Below are 22,400 nucleotides of genomic sequence, written 5' to 3' on the forward strand. Positions count from 1 at the left end.
TGAAGTATAAGACGTTTAAAAATTTATAGTCTTGAAAACATCCGTATCGTTTGCATAACATTCTATTGCATATAGGGAACAAAAATACAAAAAGAACTTGAATGTTAACAAGCTTGAAACCAAATGAAATGGTCGTGTTTTTTTTAATTGCCCAAGCTTAATTGTAAGAGGCACCATATATACATTGGAGTTGCTTAGACATAGACAAGTCTTAAGGATGAAAGTTGTAAGTTGTGTGTTGCATTGACATCAGGCACGTCGGGTTTTCCAGGAGCACGCAGCTATTCTCCTTAGTTACTGATGCAGTTACATTTTACAGACGAAATTCAACGCTCTCCAGGAATGCAGTGTGATAGCTTTGCTGTTGGTGTTTTGTTTTGGTTGGGTTGTTACTTTGTCTTCCTCTAGAGTCAGCGCTGCCAGCAGAAACAGCACAGGAATTATCATGCTGGAAAAACAGAGAATGCTAAGCTAAACCTTCAAAGCACAAGGCACCAGTTTAATCGGTATTTTTGATGTTGACAGGAAGAGGAGAGATTCAACTAAGCGTAACTTTTGTGGTTCGGTTGAATAACTAGTGCCCTATCTGGCTACTCGCACCACAAGTCTGAGCTGTGCACAAGCCTAGCAGAAATTACGAGAAGTTGGAAAACTTTCCATCACCCATAAGATGTCCAGTGCCGTTTTACCCAGAGTCCACGTCTCCTCTCTTCTGTTGCCAGATGCGATACTAACTGTATGTGGGATTTTAATACCACCTCCAGAACTGATATTTTTATGGGATTTCCATCTCCTGGAGAGTTCACTGTACGTGTCCCATTGGTCCACGTGGCAGCTTTCCCCTGGACAGCAGTTGATATTTTGAAAGTCATATTCCTGGCTGGAGGAAACTCTTGGCTGGACATCTACCTTGCTGTCTTAATTGCTAATACGTACCACTCAAGTAACATGATTTATGAGTATTTGGAGATGCCTGCTCTTGTCGTACCTGTTTCTTCCTGTGGTTAAGGTGTTATCAAGACATTTTGCACTAGGGAGAGCCTTCCATGGTCCTGCTTCTTAAGGTTAAGAGCCAAAGCTTTGAGGAGTAACGCCATGGTGTAATTTGTCCATTTAGTGCAGACTCAAGTTCAAGATCTGCCCAAACAACCACCAGAAAACGCCAGATGGTTCCAGTGACACCATTTGTTTTAATCTCCTTCAGAAATCTCCTTCAGAAATCTAAAATCTTACTGATGCCATGAGCAGCTTATAGTTGCAATGTATTAACTGAATGGTTTTTTTTCCTCTTTTAAGGAGCAGAATTTATTGTTCTGACTTTCCAAGTACTTCTCCAAAATCAGAGGTGAAGGAATGCCATTTACAGAAGAATCATTCTTATGAGTGCATGTTTCAGCCTATTTTTCTTTTATCTGGATATACCATGTGGATAGAGTTTAAGCACTTACTAGGAACACTTGAATCCTCACCAACTTGTGTCGTTCCAGCAGATGTGGGTAGGTCAAGATTCGTGCACGTCTTTCTTCACTTGTGACCTTGGATTTCATTCCTTATATGCTGTAGGTAAAGTACTTCTTCATAGCATTTTAAATAAATTAAATTGTGGAAAGAACGTAACAACATAAGAGTTTCAATATTATCTTCTAAAAGACATTGGATTAAATGTTATTTCCATACATTTTGCTCGGCACAGGAGCACATTGTAACTGCAGCTAATACTTATAAAATTAAACATGCAGTTTTGCATATTTAACCTCTCGGATGTTTTGCAAAGACATCTACGGAAAATGCAAGTATTATATTTAAAAAGGCATTTTTAAGGTTTTTGGTTATCTAATTTTCCTGAAGTTTTTGATTAGTTGTTAAGCTTATACTTGATACAGTGTAGGACTCTATGTATTACAGTATAGCACTATACGTATTACTTACACAGTTATATATTTGTTTAAAATCATAGTGACTGTTCATGCTTTTGCGAAGTTTCTTTTGTGACACAGAGCACTTAAATTTGCATAAAAGCAAGAGGCAAGAAGAGTGTTTGTGTGTTTTCGAACACTGCAAAATGTGCAAAGCACATCTTATTATCTGGTCTATGACTCAGCGTTTGTTGGACTGTGTATTTTTTGGACACAAATGTGAACATATGTAGAGAGAAAACATGGCAGCTAGACTTCGGAAGTGCTACATGAAATAAGGCAGCATAATAAAAATACATCTATTACGTGTGTGGGGAAGCATGCATACAGAGAACATAAATGAAACCAAACTATCCTTTGCATTTCAAAGTTTAAATAGAGTAAGCAAAAATGAATATCCCGGCAAGCAAAAGCAAAGTTCAGTGCATTATAACTAAGTGGAGTATGGGAATTATTATTACTGTTATTAATATTAATTTGGTGGCCTTGTGTTTTTCGAGGTTGCTCTTGTATAATTCAAAGAGAGCTGTTCGTGCCTTTTTGACAAGCAAGTTTGCTGATTATCAGAGAAGTGTTGGGAGCCTTGGGCGTCAGAAGGGAGGGTGGTGGGAGGGATGGCGGGTAGGGATCCTGCACTTCTGCTGCTTAGACAGTTTGCCAAGAGATCCTGGCACCTTGTCAGCATGGCAGCTGTAGCGTCAGTCTGTGTCGGGCACGGCTCTGCTCGCAGTTGGCTCTGCTCTTCTGGGGAAAGGTGGTGGCTTTACACGATGCTGCCCAACGAGGAATTCCAGCAGAACTTTAGAAGTCTCGTTTATTCAAGTCATCGCTTTAAATAAAAAGCAATGAATAGAATTGACGTACTCTGGATGAAAGGTGCTCTGTATCATAGTAAAACAAAACATACCATTCTAGCACCCCAAAATTTAAAGCTTATTTCAATTTTTGGTTTTGTTATCCCCTCACTCACCATCTGTTTAGTCAAAACAAGCTTATTCTAACTTTGCTTTGTTAACAAACTAGGGCTTTATGACATTAGGGTTCAGACTGCTGAAGAGGCTCAATTTTGGTGGAATTTTATATTAGTACAATAAAAATGTAACGTAGTATTTCCATTAATCATTGCATAATGTCTGTCGTCATCCTTTGTAGGAGCTGCCTTTCTGGGCCATGTGTGCCGCTGCTTTCCACAGTGGTGCACCCCATTGCTGCCAGGATACATCATTTGCAGTTTGTACCAGGGGAGGTACCAGATGTAGCACCAATATAAGCTGTTGTGGTTTAAATTAAAATGAGATGTACTGGAACTTGCCCATGGCTTGCTTTTTTTTTTTTAAATAAATTGTTTATTCTGTAAGGAACTTTGATTTTGATATTTCAACTTTTTTTTGGTGATTTTAGTTCTGGTCAAAATTTGAATGAATTTTCCATTAGACAAACATTGCCCTTCTCAGTCAGCAGAGCTTTTGTCTGCAGTGAAAGGCCCAGCCTGGACCGGGGAATTGTTATGTTTGTGTTATAGTCCAGCTTTCCTTGGAGTAGCAGAGGCCACAGTGTGTTACCTGCCACCTTCAGGACAGAAGAAAGTAAACCATGATGACTGGATTTAATGAGAAATGTCAGTGCAGACCTTACAGTCGGGTTTTTTTTTTTCTTTTCTTTCAATTTTCTAGTGAAGCCGCTTCCTCCTTCCAACGTTAAAGTAGAAATCACCAGGGATGTTGGGCTGCTCAACGTGAGCTGGACAAACCCAGTATTTACAAACAATGATCTTAAATTTCAGATTCGGTATGCTGTGAACAGGAAAGAAATTACATGGGAGGTACTGTCTTTTTGAATTTAGACTGAAGCATGAATTATTGCAGTGTCGTCATTTAATGTGTTGGCTGATTTTTGAGGAATTTGTGGCATGCAATGAATCATGGTTGTAAGCATTTGCATTATCTAAAGGAATATTACTGATTAGGCCACTTCCTCATTGGATTCGTTTTTAGGAATTTTGGCTTTAACAGATGCCTAAACAGCCTTTTGTTCTTACTCTAAATGTTTTGACTTCTGTTACAGCTTTATGAAGTTTCGAATGCACCCAGATCAGCTGTGATAAAAGTTCAGAAACTTTGCGTTGAATATGTTGTTCAGGTCCGGTGCAGAGAACTGGATGGATCAGGTTACTGGAGCAACTGGAGCAGATCAGCCTATACGCTTGTAAAAGATATCAAAGGTACGTGAACTTTCAGAGTGCGCTCTAATGGTCTGTCCAGTTGCAGACTGAGGTGTGACACTGCTCTTTCAAAACTTTGTAATCGTGCAGCTCCCTTACAAGGCCCTGATTTTTGGAGAATTATTATTGAAGATCCAGCAAGGAGGCTGAAGAATGTTACGCTCCTGTGGAAGGTGAGAGCAATTACGATTTGGTCTTCCGCTTTGATCCAAAAACCATTGGTAGAATTGCCAAGAAGGGAGTGTGATAAGCAGAAGCAGTCCGTGTTTCTGGGACTCTGTAGGCAAGGCACTTGGGATGTGACTTCTTTTGTGTTATTGCCTCTTGCTTGGCTCATACTAGAGGCAAGTAGAGGTTGCTGGTGAATATTGATTGTAATACTGTGACACCAGGTGGGATGGTTCTGCCTTCTTTGCTCAGTCAGCAGGTGCAAGCTTCCTTGCCTTTGTGCAGAGACCAGACCTGCTGCCTGACTTGCAGTGATGTTGCCAAAATCCATAATGAAACTGTCACTCTCTAAACCAGGTTTGTAGTTTAGAAAGCCGACATTAGTTTATTTACGGCACTGGGTGCATGGGCGATCTCTCCTCCTATCATGCACACCCATCAGAACTCTCTGTGTGATTTTTATACACGTTTTACAACATTATTGTAATATTAGTACCTCCTACCAATATTTGATTGATTAGTAATTTCCATACGATTACACCATCAAGTTCTAGCTCCCACACATACTCAAGGGAAAGGTCTTCACCTGGGCAAGGGTCGTCTTGACCTATGGCTGTGATTTTTAGTATTATAATGAAGGTAGTTCAGCTTAGGACAGTAAGAATTTCACTTTCCTGCCAAGTTGGCTAAACTTCTCAAAACATGTAGATTAGTACCATCCTCAAGGTCCTTATGCGCGATGTGCTTCCTCGAGAATGATACAATACTTGCCTACCTTGATGAGGAGTTCTTTTCATTTAGCTCATGATTGATAAATTCAAGGATAGAATCCTCATTATTCGTGAGAATACACATAAGGCCTTTCAACACTAGTTACTAATATCAGTTCAGGGATATGCTTTGGTAACACTAACGCAGCTGAAGTCTCAAGTGCTCTATGACATGTTCGTGTCAGCCTACACTTTCCGTATTAGTTATACAAATGCTTTGAAACAGAGACTGAAAATGCCATTTCTTCTAATACTCAGGAAAAAGATTAACATGGAATCAAGGACGGTGAGTTATAATGAGATGCATTCTTCAGCTGCCAAGTTCTGCTGACCAAGATCTCTGAGCAGAATGTGCCACTGGCTCCTAGGCAGCAGCCTGTGTAAACACCACTGGAGCTGCATGTAAACTGGGCAAAGCTATGTTAAAAGGTTAATGCAGGACAGAGAAAGAAAGTACATCAGTGACTGCCCACTCCTGTATGCCCACACTTAGTATGCAAAGTCATCTGTTCTGATTTTTCAGTCCTGAAAAATACTAACATAAAACGGTGAGTTACTACAGGAGTCTGAAAGTTTGTATTTCCTTGTCCCTGCCCTGCCCTCCCTTGGCAAGTAAGTGTGGCAGCTCTCGGAGACAGAAGAATTTAAGGCTTTAAATGGACTACAGTGCCTTTGCTAAAAGGACAGTAGCCAATCCATAGATCTTTATTGGGTCATGTTTTCTTAATATTGGGGAACAATGTCTTCTGCCCAAATAACATTTGCTTTTGAAATCAAAGACCGTGAACTTAATTAATGCCAATGTTTGCTGCAGCCACTGATGAAGAATCACTCACTCTGCAGTGTGAGCCGATACATTATAAAGCATCAGACATCAGGAAACACCACATGGTCAGAATATGTTGACAATGGCACTACCTGTTCATTTCCATGGACTGAAGACACACATACCATTACGCTTTTAGCCATGAATTCAATTGGAGTTTCTTCAATTAATTTTAATTTAACTCTATCACAGCAAATGAGCACAGGTAAGAACACCGATTAGTAACCACTTCAAGATGTGGAAAATGCTAGGAATCCTTGTGATGCTTTTGGACAAAGCCTTCTTTGTGATAAAATTCCCTTTGTTAGAATAAAAAATGTTTTATGATGATATGTTCAGCTCTATATGGGAAACAGATTCTATATCTCACCAACAGAGCTATTTGAAAAATGAGAATTCTATCTTATGAAAATCTTAATGATCTTTTGGTTGGGAAAAGAGTTGTCTTTAACTGGGCTTTCTTCCCTCCGCTGACGGAATATAAAGTAAGTAATCAGAGAAAAATAAAACCTTACTGTAGAACTGATCTTTCATCTATTTTGTCTTGGAAACACCCAACATTCCTGCTAGGGAATGTTTTGTTTTTTCCAAAATGAAATATGGTCTTGTTTCTCTGGCTGCTCACCTGACGGGCTGCCAGAGTACATAGTTTACAGAGGTTTGGCTTTACTTCCTAAGCAGCCTCTTCATTGATTCGGCTGCACTCCGCTTTATTAATAAAATAAAGCCTATTGCTTTTGAATACTTCAGTTGTTTAACATTCATATGCAAATACATGCGGTGGAAACGTTAGTGCTGTCTATTCTTGGAACTTTACTGCTGTGATGCAATTTTTAAAGCATTTTTATGGATAAAAATCTTTCTGATGTTGTGTATAAGCATGCTCTGCAAACCGTATGGTTGGAAGCAGATGTAATGGGAAGTGTTTGTCCGACTGGATTGTTATCTTGGTATATTACTTAGAGAGATTCGCTAGGATTTAGCTTACAAGGCTCTCAGTGCGTGCTTTACTAGCTAAATGTTGACAGTTCAGTAGTTGTTGATATTTTTTAGTTAAGGAGAGCTAATAAGGGAGGTGCACATGAGAATCAGGATATTTGTTTGATGTCTGGTAAGAAACTTGATCTATTTAGTGTTTGGGACTAGTTGGTGTAAACCAAGCTTTGCTGACTTCAGGAGACACGTTTGCCTGTGTGAACTAAAGAACAGGCTTTATTGTCTAGAAGATAATTAAACAAGTAAACGATAAGGTGCCGAAACCATAACAGTTATTCATGTGCGTGTCGTTTATAGTATACACCTCTCCTGCTGACCCAGCTCTCATCTCCCCTCTGAGCTCATGTAATTCACAACTGTTTTCTCCTTGTTCTGCCAGTGAGCATTGTGGAGTCGCTTAGCGCTTACCCAGTGAACAGCACTTGTGTGATATTGATTTGGACGCTTTCACCTCATATATACGTGATAACATCTTTTATTATTGAGTGGAAGAACCTTAACAAAGAGGAGGAGATGAAATGGGTGCGAGTTCCTCCAAATATTAGTAAATATTATATTTATGGTGAGTGTGCACTTGAAAATGTAATACATTATGGTAATTGTTATGGAACAGAAAAACGTAGCATTGCTGACTTGTCGGATTCATCCCCCCGCCTCCTTCCCCCTGTCTGTCTCTGATGGCTTTTATGGTGAGGACCAGTAGAGCAATTCTTGATTATCACTAGAGGACTGACTGTAAAGGATTGACTGTTGCATTAATAATCAGGTTAACACAGAATGAAGCTCAGGAGCATGTTCATTTTTTGGCAATGCAATAAAATTAGTTCTGGAGTATTGAGTACACCAGCTAATTATCTCAGTTAATATGTGAATGCCATTTGCATTTTGGCTTTAACCGTAGAGATTTTTCCAATAGCTCCATAAAGGTGTTAATTCCATAACAGAATAATGTTAGATCATCCAGTATAGATTAATAGTTTTAATCTTCTGATATTAAAGTATGTATCTATAAAAAATTGCTTTCATTATTCCCCTCTCTGGGCTGATCTGAACTCTGATATGTGACCAGACCCTCTGTGGAGGTAATTGTTTAAAAGGAGGATAATAGTTTTGATTCAAAAGGCTGATTTCCTCTTTCCAGATCACTTTATTCTGATTGAGAAGTACCAGTTCAGCCTGTACCCTGTGTTTGCTGGAGGGGTTGGCAAATCCAGAGCAACGGATCAGTTTACCAAAGGTGACCTATGGGATCTTTCTCCATGTTGTTTATGAAATAGGAGCTTGTAAAAGTAAACTTCAAATGCAGGCGAAGTCTGTATCTTCTGAGAAAAAAAAAAAGTCAATAATAAAGTAATTGTAATATAACTATAGACAGTGATCTAGACTTCAGTTACTTTAATTTGAAAACTTTGTGGGATTAGTTGAGTGAGGGACCTGAATTCCCATACATCTAACTTAACAGCTGAGATCCCAGGTCCCTGTGATTCTTCATTCTCCATTTGTGGAATATTCTCTCATTTCCTGTGCTCTGATTTCATTTCTTAATAGCAAGGGAGCTGTGGGCACCTCCCACGGGGATGGAGGGAGGAGTCACCTCAGTATTTAAAATAATTCCTTCCCTTTGCTCTAATTGTTCTCCAGGTAAGGGTTTGTTGATGTGCAATAAAACTGTTTATCAAGTGTGTTTAAGCTGTTGTTTCTGTTTGTTATTTCCCCATTGCAAACTATTTGTTCACAGACAAATTATTTTACTGTGTTATTATCTGAATTCTTTTGATTTCCAGGTGGATATGAAAATGAGAATAATGCCAGCCTCTATGTGGTTCTGCCAATAATTATTTCAACCTCAGTTTTGTTGCTTGGAGCATTGCTGGTTTCGCACCAAAGGTAAGTTGGTCATTGTCATATGGAAGTCCCAGGTGGCCTTTAGAAGAAGGTGCCGCAGCTTCGATGGTGCCTGTCTGCTGAACTGGTGGGCAGGGTCTTTCTGGGGAAAGTTAGGAATTATTTTTATCGTATATTTGATGTACTGTACCGAAAGGCAGTGGACTCTGGAATACGGCACGAAGAATAAAGTGTCTTGAGTGCACGGGCTTGTTACCTTGTACAAGTCAGTTCATTGCCCTTTCGGGTCTGGTGCCCTTGCAGTGAGATGATGATCAGTGCTGTTTGTTTTCACAGTATCACTGTGAAATCACAGTATCACTTCAGCCTGTAGCATGTACTCCTTACTTTTGCAGAGTGATTTGTGGGCAAGTTAACGAGTGTCACGTGCTTTGAATTTGTAAAGTGCTATGAATTCCATATTTAGTTGTTATCACAAGCTAAGGTTTGAAGTAAAAGCCAATTGAAAAAAAAACCCTCTGAGTTTTGTGGAAGGTGGGTTGGGTCATATTCAGCAAAGACTGCCTGTTACCTTTTATATTTTGCAAAACTGCCACCTGCTATGCCACTTCTTTATTTATTTTTTTTCTATTAAATTTTGGCCATCTATAATATCTAAAATGATTTTTTCATTGTCATAGTGTACTGGATAAATAAAATTGCACAGATTCCTTTTCTGACGTAGCAAAGGTGAAGGACAGCAGTACAGAATCTATGAGAACAGTACCAACTCCAGAATCTCCTTAACACTGCAGAATTTCCTTAATATTTCAGAATGAAGAAACTGTTTTGGGAAGATGTTCCAAACCCCAAGAATTGCTCCTGGGCACAAGGAGTTAATTTTCAGAAGGTGTGTATGTCCCTGGTGTTGCTCCTTCCCCCACCCAATGGGTCTGGCTGCTGTTTGCTCAGTGCTGAGCTCTGCCTGTTGGTTGGATCAGGCCCCACCTGAATTACTGAAACAAGCACCGCGGAGCCTCTGAAGCTAGCGATACAGCGGTTCTCTCGGCTGGAAAAAGCTAATATCTGGAAATGGGCCAGGACCAGAGACCAGCATCTCTTTGGAATGTAGGGGGTGTTTAAATTTCCAGGCAATTAGTAAACCAGTTGCAGAATCCCATAGGTGTGATGCTTATGCGCCTCAGTGAGTGCCATGTGTTTATCAAAGGCCAAATTTTTTGCTGGGGTAAACTGCCTCTCCCTTCGGCATGGGAATCGGGAGCCGCGAGGTGATGAGCTGTGACAAGTAAGAGTCTTTACGTGGCCTTAGCCAGTTTCCACCAGCAGACAAAGCTTCTCGTGGTCCCGAGACAGTGTGTAATCATTGAGACAATAATCTATAATCTAATAATCTTCAGGCCTGTTATTTCTAAAAGAAGAAGCATCTAATGGCAAAAGATTTGTCATGTATTTAATTTGTGTTCCCAGTGAAGGTTTCTTTTCTCATCTTTTATTTTATTTCATGTCATTTAAACAGAGAATGGACATTGTTTGAAGTCTAATCATGGTCACTGCCTGCTGAACCACTGGGGCAACTCCCAGGCTTCCTATACAGAATTCTTAGAAGGTTTTTCTGTTAATATTCAGAAGACAGGAAGCACAGATACAATACAATGCTGATTTGTTTAAATATAGCGAATCCTGGAAGTAGCTCTGTCAAAAAACTAAAATGCCCTCGCGAAAATTAGGAGCAAGTGCCATATTACAGACCAAAACAGGGTTTGTCACTTGCTCAGGCAGAAGCACTTACTCTTGATTTGGTGGTTTTTAACTCTTGTTTACTGCCCGCCTGACTGAGGCTGTGACTGGCAAAGGGCTGAATCCTTTCAAGTCCTGGCTTTCAAAGGGACTTGAAAGAGCCCAGCCCTTCCCAGGATACAGCCGTGGAAGCAGAGACATCAGACTGGTTTGGGATTTATCCAGCTTGAGTGCAAGGTCTGCCCAGTTACTGACTTCACTTGAAAGTGTTTGGTTTTTTTTTTTTAATACTAATTGAGTATTTGTTCTAATTGAGACCTAGTTTGGGAGTTTCCACTGACTCCGGGCACATCAAAGTGATCGCATCTCTTACTTGCACAAGTACTTGGTTTGTCCCATTACGGTTCTTTTGAACTTTTTACATGCATTTGGGTGCAGCAGCAGCTCGGAGAATGCAGAAACTGTGCGTCTGTTTGGCCTTACTGTTTTTTTGTTTGTTTGTTTGCTTGCTTGCTTTTTCCTGAAAATACCAACATGCATGTTACTTATGGCTTCTTCATTTGTTATTTAAATATTCAGACATTAATGCAATAATCGCTAACATTAGATCTGTGTTTGAAAAAAAAAAAACAACAAACAAGCCAGAACTCCTCAAGGAAAATCTGATTTCAGTGGTGTTAGGGCAGTTTCTGCATATTTTTGTACTTATAATTTTTTTGGTGGCTTTTTAATGTGCTGAAGTACTTCTCTGATGCATCATGCTGTGTGTTTTAATGTTAAATGAGCTCCCGGGAATCCTTCTGTTGGGGAAGATGCAGTTGCAGTCGGGTGGAGGGAAGAGTGGGTGTTCTCCAGCCTCATCGGCTGGCGTTAGTGGAGCCTCTGGCCTGCTCTGGAAATATAAGTGCGTCTTACTTGCGCAGGTTATTAAATCCCAGACCAGTCTGACGTGTCTGCTTCCATGGCTGCATCCTGGGAAGGGCTGGGCTCTTGGAATAGCTGTTAGTTGCAGGAGTATCAGTTGCATCGGGTGCACCCCTATTTGTCTATTTAATCTTCTCATCTATAGCAAAAGGAGCTCATGACAATCCCCGCTGTCCCCAATTGCAGAGGTGCGTGGAGTTTGCATGTTAGATTTAACACGTTGGAAATGATTCTCCTCACCAACTGGTAGAGCTGAGCGTATTAAAGTTGATGAAGCCTTAACTAGGAAAGGAGGGTAAAGCTGACACCCTGCTGAAACTGCTCCAGATTCATGTGCCTTGTTCCATAATTAACGGCAAAGAAATGATGCATGCAAGTATGAAAGAAATTGAAGTCTGACATGATTTTTGACAGCTTGTTATGCAGTAGAAAGCATGCCTCTTCGGTACATTGTACTAATCTTACTAGGAAATGTTGCTTAACGCTAACGGCACTGAAGGCACAGTGCCTGTCCTCAGATTAGCATCATCATCTCTCGCTCACCTCATGGGTGTCCGGGGCCAGAACAGGTTCTTTGGCACCATGTGTTGAGGGCCAGATCCTGTTTTGCACTGTGCATGGAATTTCCAGTAGAAAAAGCAGTGTGCAGTACGTGTCTGGTATTTTTCCTTAGTTGTAATAAGCATTGATCGTATAAATAGGCGAAATACCACTACTGGGAAGTTCTGATGTATTTCTGAGGGCACTTGATGTAGAACTCCTGTCTTGTTCCTGGTGCATATCAATATTAAATCCTTGAGTCCGCATCTGATCATTACTTTGTATGTTCAGTGTAACACATTTGGTATTTGGTACTCCAGAACTGCATTTAGAGAGCATTATTTTATCCTGATTTTATTGGTCACAGCAGCAAGAGGTTAAAATCATAATCTAAAAAAGGCAAGTCCTGCATCTAGACTTTTCTTGCAAGCCTTTATATGTATAATGTCAAAATCATAAAAATTCCTCTTATTTGCTCAATAAAATAGTAAAGAAAAACAAAGAAGCTTTAGGACCTAATGTTGAAGAAATTACTTAGGCAAACTACAAATATTTTACAGGGAAATTAATGTCAATCTTGCAAGGACTCATGTATGAGACAAATACAACTCAAACCCTAGACTGAACAGGAGAGCAAAATACAACATTGTTTGAAATTCCTTATTTGTTTGGACGTCGTTTCATCTGGTCAGCAGAGTTTGGGAGCTGCTGACCTGAGATTATGGCATTGCTCTTGAGGTTTATGGAACTACTTCTTGTTTAACACGGTTTGTGCCCAAATTATACCATACCTGCTTATACTGTGGAAATACAGCACCATTCGCCCAGCTTGCTCTGGCGTTGCTGATGTTCTGTGGTTTTACATTTTCTCGGGACGTTGGATTATGCATTGTATTTGATTAAATACCTGACATGTTTTAATAAGTGATGTGTCTGAGTTGACAGATGGTGGCCTTTGCCAAACGACATACCTGTCTGCATGTGATGTATTTAATCTTTGCAGGCAATATTATCTGTATGCTTTCTGTGTACCCTTATGCAGAGTTTGGAAGGAACATAAGCCATCTCCGCTCGGGATAAGCCAGCTGCCGGTTGCAGGAGGGCAGGTGTATCAGGAGGAAGCATGGTTTCTTGGTTGTTCAAAAGATTCCTCATAATACGTGTCTCCCGTTTGAAAATGCCGCTGTGGGCAATGCACGCTGGGCGGATGGTTAGTCTGCTTTGGCACAGCAGGGCCTGCCTTCCTCTGTCATTCCAGCATAGACAGCTTTCACCGGGCAACAGAAGTTATTATTATGGCTTGATGTATCCAGTATAGCAGCAGCCTACGGCTCATTTCAATAGCTGGTTAATTTTGTATGTGGTTTACGACATCATTTTGAAGGCTAGGAGAGATTCCAGCGTGCAGGTTGGTCTCAGTGTGGGAAGGTGATGGAGTTGTGTGGGGCAAGTACCAAAGCAGTTGGAAACCAGCTCTGCCAGGCGAGGGCATAGGCATTACTGTAGCTGGTCTGGACTAAAGTACCAGCCTAAGATATGCAAGTCAGTTTACTCTTTTCTATAATTGTATACTAGTCTCAGTATTTTGACATGTTCCTAGTTGTTTTGGCAGCTTTCCTGCCGTAAAATATGGTTTGCTAATATACACAAAATCTGTTTTTATCTATTTGTTTTGTCTTGAATTCATCAGGAAATACATGTTTTTCAAGTGCATTTTCCTTCGTAGCTAGGAGTTCCTGTTTTGCTGTCAGTTCATGCTGTTGTATATTTTATGTGCATACATTAGGTAGTAGTAAAGCATACATTTCTCCAAAATAAATGTGTGTTTCTCTTCATGCAGTTCAAACATACAGCTGCTTTCAGATGGGAGTGCTCTAAAAATACTATGGAAAGGCCAAATTTGATGCTAAATAATACAATCCTAGCAGGGAAAGTTACTTTAGTTGACGTGTAAATGATTAAGACTATTGTTTATACAAACTAAATAAAAAGCCAAGGAAATCTAAGGGTATAAAACCTTTGTCTGGCAAAACACTTGTGTGTTCTTTAACAATATGTGCATGTTTATGAATGTTGAAATGAATGGGACCATTCAGCTGCTGCACTTTCAACTTAAAGGATGCGCGGGCTTGGCTGCAGCACTGAGCACTTCACAGAGCGCTTGCTTTGCAGCACTTGACTTTTTTCTCTTGTCCCTCAATCTTCATCTACATGGAGACATAAAGAAAAGAGGAAATATGTTTTAGAGGATTTTTCAACTGTATACTCTTACTAAAACTATGGGGGTGTTGTTTGTGATTCTTAAAATCAGTAGCTTCATACTGAAATAAGGCTATTAAGTAATAGATGAGCATTAAAATATATCTTTTCTTCTAGCCTGAAACTTTTGAGCATCTTTTTATCAAGCACCGCGAAGCAATGTCATTTGAGCCTCTTCTTCTGGAACCAGAAATAGTGCTGGAGAACATCAGTGTTACTAAAGCGTTGAAAAAAGAAGACACACAAGATTTTTTAGTAATTGACTCCATGTTTACAAAAATTCAAGACTCTGAACGTGACTCTGCTTGCTCTAGCAGCCATTTCAATAGTAGCAGCTTCTCCGAGAGCTCCCACGATGACCAAATCAGTGGAGAAATTACAAGGCAGTCCAATATTAAATATGCTACAATTATCAGTAACTCCGGATCAAGTGGGCTTTATGAACAGAAAGTGAATCTAAGAAGTTGTTTTGATAGATGCTTCCTAGCTGAGGATTCCTTAGTTACAGGCACCTTCTCAAGCAGTTCTTGGGAGGTGGGAAACGGGGCATTCCTCATATTACCTGATCCGCCTGGCCGGCAGCCCAGCAAGACTCTTTCCCTTTCCCTTATTTCTTCAGAGGGATTCTCAGAGCCTTCAGATCAGGATGACACTTTCACAGATGGAGACAGTCCTGAGCGGAGCCTGTACTACCTAGGGATAACATCACTGGAAAAAAGAGAAAATGAGGTTTTTTTAACAGAAGGTTCCGGGGTGATGTGTCAGTTCCATACAACTGATCTACTGAAAGATGCGGGGTTTCTTCAGCTAACGCCTCCTAATTTAAATGCGTTTATCCAAAGTAGCCTTAAGTATAAAGCCATTGTGCCCTACATGCCGCAATTTCAGATGACTGCTGCCAAGGTGCAAGAGACCACAAAGAAGAACTCTTAAGTCACCGTACCGTAATTTGATACTCTTTATGTTTGGGTTTTTAGGTGTTGCTACGTTCCCCTGTTTTTCCCTCTCCTGACTTCTTTCGGGAGCTCTCCTGTTTTGAAGCTGGGTTACTGGTTCTATATTTGAGTGCCAGGATTTCAGTAGAAAGAAATTCTATTTCTTGACCTAATTGTCAAATGTGAGGCCTTCCTTTAGAGATTTGATTGCTGCCAAATTATCTGTTGTTGGTGCCTGTTAGGTGTATGTCTGAGCACCCCGGTGAAGAACTGCACTTGAAATTGGACTCCGTGCCGTACCCGTCGAGGTGAGAGGATGGGATGTGATCCGGATGCTGCCTCTGCTGACGCTCGGTCCGCAGGCTCCATGCTGGGCTGTGGTCTGTCCCCAGGGCAGAGCCATCCACAGGTCTGTAGCCCCAGCTGGCTACCACGAACCTACACGGCCACCACATTGCTGATCTGCAGGCAGAGCACAGCACCACCTTCCAGTGGAGATAAGAGACTCTTCCTCCAGCTGGGGGGAGGTGGAGGAAGTCGGGGCTTTTGCAGGCCTTGCTGTGGAGATTCCCAAACGCTCCTCAAGGGCTGGGAAGGATTTGAGCAACACACACAAAAGCTCCTTTTTCGTGCATTTACAAAGTGTCCCTTCGCAGTCCCGATGTGGATTGCACCCAGTTCTGTAGCAGTGGGCTTCTTCCAATTTATCGTTGTCCAACACGACCATGTTTTCCACAGGGGTGAGCACAGTGTGTCTGTTGGCACTACAGACCCAGACACACGTTTCTTCTCTCTGGTCAGGAGTAAAGTATCTCTTCTCTTCAAACACGTCAGCAAACTGTGTGTTGAAAGAGCTTGTTCTTGTTTTAGGGTTTGCCTGGGGACCCCAAGGGCAAGACACAAAGGAGTGACATAATATGTAGATTGAAATGTGTACACGTGCTGGTTTTGGGGGGAAAGGCTTGAACGGGTCATTTCGCTGGGAATGATTTGGGACACTGTGTGCTACAGACTGAGTCGACCTGGACGCCATGTGAACCCTGGACGCTCACAAAGACCACCAGGTTATGGTGTATCGGTGTCCACTTGGACTGGTGGTAAAAGGAGGCACTGTAAAAATACCGGATGTATTTGTTAGTCTTTTGTTGTTTTTTTTCCTCCAAAATCCTAATGTATTTATTGCTTAGCTGACATCCGCGTTAAATTGAGCCTGTGAATACACAGATGGCCCACATGAAAAAACAGTCGGAACGCTGTATTTCAGGTGTTGAAAGGGAGGCCCTGACCAATGGCAGCAAATGTAGCTGCTGTTCCGGGGTGTCTTTTATAAGAAAGTAAATTGAAAATATTCAGCAGTAGCATCAAAGAGCTTAAGAGAAACTGTGAGGCCAGAGCCGTGCTGAACAGTGCATCAGAGTATAAAACACTCCCTGCAGAAGTGGCGGTTCCAATAGCTAAAGGCTTACGGTACTGCAGGAAGAGGAAGAGAATCAAAATTCTCATGGTGTGGGGGGTTATCTGGATAAAATTACGTACTTGGAAGGAAAATATCCCTATTTTTGTTGTTGAAAATGAGATTCTAGTACAAATGGTACTGCCATAAAACTAACGTCTCTTCCAAAGCCCTTTCCTAAGATCCCCCAGTAGAAAAGGCAGTAATTTGACCCAAGGATCGTGTATTTTTGATCTTCGGTGAGCTAAGCTGTCTGTACAGGCTTGGAGAAGTCAGTTTGCCTTCACAAGCCCGGCTCCGCTCGGCTGAAAACCTGCAGATGGGAGGAAAATTACATCTTGCATCTCTGCTGTATTTTCTGGGATAAGCAGGTAAAGAAAACCACACTTATTTGCAAGCGAAATATATTTTTTCTACTTCATAGTTAGTAAATATTTTTATATATGTGCCTTTTCAAAGAACTATTTTGAGGAGCTAAGAAAGATGAATATATTGTGTATTCCAAAGCTAAATTTCTGTAAAACTTAGATAGGCAATTAAAAACAGAAGGGCAGACCCCAGCAACAATAGTAGATGGTAGGAGAGGTGTGGAAACGCTTTAATATATTAGTGATAAGAAATCCTATAGAGCAAAAGGGACCAAAGCAAGCATTTATCTGCACTTTGAATTTAAGACAAGCTTTACCAAAAAACCCCACCGCTTTTTCTCAAACTAGCTGCTAACCTGGCTCTTGCTGGGTGTCTCTGTTTCTGGATGTTGAATATGACACAAATGTAATGTACTTGTTTCAGAAATACTGTGTATGGCGGGGGCAATTAAAACATGTTTTGTGTAAGTGTCCAAAGCTCCTTGTCACTTGAAAATGTGATTGAAGGCTGCAGGGACAAACCTGAAGTCTTGAAAATGTTCCTGTAGAGTTCCAGGAGTAAAGCTGTGATTAGCACCCCGGTGAATGCTAAACTTAGAATTCATCTGAAATAAGAAATTCACTCCTGCCAGCACGTGAACTCGATGTGGCGCAACCTCCAGGGCCCTGGAAGTGCCCCAAGGACAGACTCAGGTGCTGGATTCTGCCTCTCCTGACGGTTTGTCCACCAGGTCCAACATTCCCTGGAGTCTGAAGATGCGGCAAGGCTAGTGTAGGTGGGTGCCCCACCAGGCCCCCCAGCCAACGCCACAGGGGTCCCCTAAATTTGGGGTGGAAGAGCTGGATTCCTGCACGTCAGCCTTCTCCTCTTGCTACCCTGGTCTGCAGGGGTAATGTGACCTATTGAGACGTGGTTTTGTGCCAGATCCATAGTATAATTGTGTCACCTTCTCTCCGGAGGAGAGACTCCCCTCCCGGTGCCCCGCAGCATACCCGTCTGCAGAAACTCCGTGCTCTTGGGAAGTGGAAAGGGCAGCGCGGTTCTCTGTAGACTGGAATAATAAATGCGTGGCTCATCATGAGGTTTGGATATCTTTAATTACAGTGTCCAGAAAAATTAATTAGTTGAGTTTGGAGATGGTCTTTCTCAAGAAATTAAAAGCTCACGTTGATTTTACCGTACAAAGTCCTCATCCAGTAGCTCTGTAAGGACAGGAGTACCATTAACCCTGGGAATGATCAGCTGAGCGACCCAGTGAAGGCTTTCCTGGGAACATGGGGAAATGCCGGAGTTATTCATCTGTCCCTCGTGCAGGAACCCGACGTGCCTCAGCGCTGACGGCGGGAGAGCGTTTGCAGCCTGGACTCGCTGGGATTCCTGCAGCTGTGCTCGAGGGTTGCTGCGTGAAAAAAGTACTGCAGAACGCCTCCCCTTGGTGGGATTTGGGAGATACCCAGGTATCGCTGCCTTTGGGAGTCTGCCCGCTCCTCCTGGGTGATTCTGCCATCCCAATTGTGGTCTTTTCCTAATGGCCACAGCATGTGGTGCTCCTTAGAAACACAGGTCGACGGGGTATTTACAAAAATCCCTGCTCTGAATGTAAGAAATACTGTAAATATTAGCTGATCTCTTCTGCTTCAGCAAAAAGAAAATATTTTAAGTATGATTACTGTAGAACCAAGCCATTGAATCCCTTACTGTAGGTGTGCCTTTTCTGAAGCAACCTCCATGCACATCTCCAGTCCCCGAGTTTCTGCTAGTGCAGGTAAGCCCAGGTCCCGACCCACAGTGAAGGGCTCACCACGGCTGTAGGGGTTTAGTCAGTGAATACTCCCTAAAACTGGCTCTCAGGCTGGCATTTTCATCCCTGTCGAATGGACATTCAATCCCGCTCTTCAACTTTCCTCGCTCTTGTATAAAGCCAAAATCTGCATATCCTGAATCCGCCATCTGCTGCCGTCTGCCTCTGCCCTGGTCTCCGGTTACGCTCCCGCGGGCAGCAGCTGCCTTTGGGAGAAGAAATTAAGAGCTGGGGTCAGTTACTGTGTTCTTTTCTCACCATTCTTTTTCCCCCCACAACTTCAGAATACTTCCCGTGCCGGGGGGATAAGTGTTTTATTCCGTGTTTACAGTGGTCTCCTCCTTTCACAGGGCAGCCGCTACACGAGCTTTATGCAGGAGCAAAATCTCCTCTGCTTATCCTGGGTGAGACAGCGCTGGGCAGGTACGGTGCCTGGGCAGAGGCATTTCCTAAGGTAATTTTGGAGGGTTGTTTTCCCTAAGGAAGGAGGCGGCGCTCCTGCCTTCTCTCGGTGGCTTCGTGCCTGGCGCCGTGTCAGGAGAAGGGCAGGGGCAGCGGGTGGGCTCCTGCCTGCCCGGCTGCCTGTGCCAGCAGCTGGGCTTCCTACTGGGGTCGGCTTTTGGTCCCTGGAGACCTGAGGCTCAGTTCCCCTCTGACGCACTGGAGACACGCTCCAGCCCGGCAACGGAGTTTTGTTTGTGCCTGTAGTGAGTTGGAGTGTTGATTCTGAAGAGCAGGTACGTCATTTTTAAGTATGCAGGAACTCTAAACGCTGTACAGGAATTGTATCGGCAAGCACGAGCCCTTTCAGGCACATTTCTTGTGAAAGCCAGTGAAATTTAAATGTGCCGTTTCCCATTTAGAATTGAAGTCATCAGAGGTGAACAACTGCAGAGGGAACTGAGCTTCTGTATTAATCTCCCGAGGAAAATTTTTTCTGACAGCTGAGCTGTTGTGGCTGGAATAGGAGGTACCACTGAGCTTCCCCCCCATTGCGGAATCATAGGATCACAGCATGGTTTGGGCTGGAAGGGACCTTAAAGGCCACCCAGTGGCACCCCCTGCCCTGGGCAGGGACACCTCCCACCAGCCCAGGTTGCTCCAAGCCCCGGCCAACCTGGCCTTGAACCCCTCCAGGGATGGGGCAGCCACAGCTTCTCTGGGCAACCTGGGCCAGGGGCTCACCCCCCTCACAGCCAACAATTTCTGCCTCACATCTCATCTCAGTCTCCCCTCTTGCAGTGTAAAACCCTTCCCCCTCATCCCATGGCTCCCCTCCCTGCTCCAGAGTCCCTCCCCAGCTTTCCTGGAGCCCTTTTAGGGCCTGGCAGGGGCTGGAAGGTCTCCCCGGAGCCGGCTGCCCAGGGACACAGATATTCCGCCCAGCAAAGGGCTGCAGGGAGAGGTTCACACTCGGGAGTTGTGCGCTCAAAGCCAACTGGAGCAGAACGGAGCCAGGAGCCCACACTTGGTGCCTGTGCTGGGCTCCGGACCCACCTTGGTGAGAGACCTGGGCACAGCGAGCGGGGAGAAACGCTGCACAAACACATTTTGGAGCGTCCTGGTGCCACCATCAACCCGGGCTTGGCTGCGGGAGTAACTCCGCACAGTTTCTGTTTGCTTCTGATAGTGAAACTGTTAATTCTTCCCCATAAATACACCTATGCCTTTACTACAAATAATTCAGTGTTAATTCACAGTAAATTCCCTCATTTTGCAGAGATTTTAATTTTTTTTTGCCATGGCTCCACACGCACCAGGAAAGGCCTTTTCGGTTTAAACTGGACAAGCAATTCGGAGGAACCATGTGCAGCTTCCGACGTACGTATTAAGCCCTAATATTAAGCTCTTGCAAGTTAATTTTGGAAAGCGCTCAGGACTATAGCTCAGTTATCTAAGCAAATTAATCAAATGTGTCATTATTCCTTTTTCATGTCACTTGCAGCTACAGTTAAATGCCCTTTTTTTTTTAAAAAAAAATGCGATTGATGTTTGAAGCAGCAAGAATTTTCACATTTTGTTCGTGTGTGGATTGTTATCCTGTCTTTGAGCCCTGGCTCTGCCCAACCAGCCTTGGGCTTCAAAGTCGGCAGCAAAACGGGGTTTGGGTTTTTCTTTTCCCCGCGCATAAACTGCGGATTAATTTCTTCTCTCTACGTGGCTTTTACTTCTGGAGCATTTACGGTAATAATTATTTCTCGCTGATGAGAGCGTAACTTGAAACACCACTTTCCGACAGCGTCAGAGTAATTTTGTAATTAATTTTGTGAATAAACTGTTTATTGTTGATGTTGAATAGGTGTTTGCGAGCCTTTGCCTAGCGTGGGAGCCCCCCCCGGGATTTCCCACTCATGAACTCCATCACTGATGTAGATTTTTAAATTGGGAAAATCGTTAGTTTTGCTTTGCAGTTTACTGGAACCTCGAAGAGGCCAGAGTTGCTGTGTAACACCTGCCGTTTCTATCGGCTGGCTCTCAAATCGTGACATACGGTTGCCCCGCAGTGTCCCACGCTGCGCGGCCAGACGCAGGGCAGAGCTCAGCGGAACCAGGGGCAGGTGTCCCCGCTTCCCCTGGGATGGAGGATCCGAAGGGTCTTTTCCAACTTAAATGATTCCTTGGTTCTACGATCTGGCTCGTTGGTCGCTCACACGCCTGGTCCGTCCGTGTCCGCGCTCACAGGTGTGGGACTAACTGATAGGAAGAGCAGATTCCTTCTCCCTGCCCGAGTCCCTCCCTCGTTCGTGCGGCTGGCACAGCGCGTGTCACCTGCTCGGTGTCTGCTCTGCTTTTTGGCATTTCCCTCCCGGCTTTTAGTGAAACGTTCCGTGACGAGATGCCGCAGGTTGTTATTTCGAGCAAGCGGACACAGGCATTGCTGTGAGCAGCCCCTGCCCCGCAGCCACAGACTTCAGACTGATTTGGGGCAGAAATGGCAACACGAAGCCCTCGGGCACCCTGAAAAGCCACCCAGTCCCATGGGAGCTGGGTTGTCCCCATCTCCCCTTCCCCGAGGAGCCACGGTGTGGGGCTGTGTGGGGAAGGAGCCCCCATGTCGTGTCCGCACCCCGAGTGGTTCTGCTTTATGAGCCCCTGGGTGTTTCTTTGCCCTGTGACCGGGCGAGTGCCCTGCGTGGCAAAGTCCTGCTTTACGGATGGGTCTATACCCGGGAACTGTCTCGTCCCTGCGGGCACCACAGAGTCGGGAGGGACGCACACCAGGCGTGACCAGCCTGGGTGGCACCTCTCTGCCCCGGGAAGCATCGAAGTGATCAAATGGGTCGCTTTCCTGGACATGTAAGGAAAAGCCCTGCGATGGAAGCAGGATTTGCAGCTGGGCGCTGGAGGGGAAGAGGGACTGATGGAGGCAAGCAACGGAGACAATGAAAGTTGTTTTTTTCCTAAGAAATATGTAGCTGTTTTGTTGCAGGCTGGTGGTCTTTTTGCCTTTAAATAAACGCAGAAGAGGTAAAATTACCTCTTTTTCTTTTATAGCCACTGTCCCCCTGACGGCTCCATGGGAGAGGACCTGAACCCACAGCTCCCTCCCTCCTCTGCGCTCGCCCAGGCCAGCGCCCGGGGAGCCGGCTCTGAGCTCGGGAGTGGATGGACGGGACGGGGGGGCAGGAGGAGACAGGAC

At 43.5% G+C, this 22,400-nt stretch overlaps 1 protein-coding gene across 3 annotated transcripts in view; it reads left to right on the forward strand.

Moving 5' to 3' along the window:
• The window catches only part of LEPR (leptin receptor), a 42,787-nt gene extending 24,702 nt beyond the window's left edge, over positions 1-18,085 (forward strand). For 2 of the 3 annotated variants that reach the window (XM_074598364.1, XM_074598363.1), the window contains 10 exons: positions 1,297-1,496; positions 3,590-3,738; positions 3,981-4,137; positions 4,228-4,310; positions 5,890-6,106; positions 7,277-7,459; positions 8,039-8,134; positions 8,682-8,784; positions 9,556-9,631; positions 14,320-18,085. In XM_074598364.1, the coding sequence (XP_074454465.1) occupies positions 1,297-1,496; positions 3,590-3,738; positions 3,981-4,137; positions 4,228-4,310; positions 5,890-6,106; positions 7,277-7,459; positions 8,039-8,134; positions 8,682-8,784; positions 9,556-9,631; positions 14,320-15,135 (2,080 nt within the window). In that variant the 3' untranslated portion in view covers positions 15,136-18,085. The remainder of the gene's footprint in view (positions 1-1,296; positions 1,497-3,589; positions 3,739-3,980; positions 4,138-4,227; positions 4,311-5,889; positions 6,107-7,276; positions 7,460-8,038; positions 8,135-8,681; positions 8,785-9,555; positions 9,632-14,319) is intronic. The other variant, XM_074598362.1, reaches the window with a different exon arrangement.
• The last annotated feature ends 4,315 nt before the right edge of the window (positions 18,086-22,400 follow it).

Source organism: Larus michahellis, chromosome 8 (assembly GCF_964199755.1).
Source record: "Larus michahellis chromosome 8, bLarMic1.1, whole genome shotgun sequence".
Classification (NCBI taxonomy): domain Eukaryota; kingdom Metazoa; phylum Chordata; class Aves; order Charadriiformes; family Laridae; genus Larus; species Larus michahellis.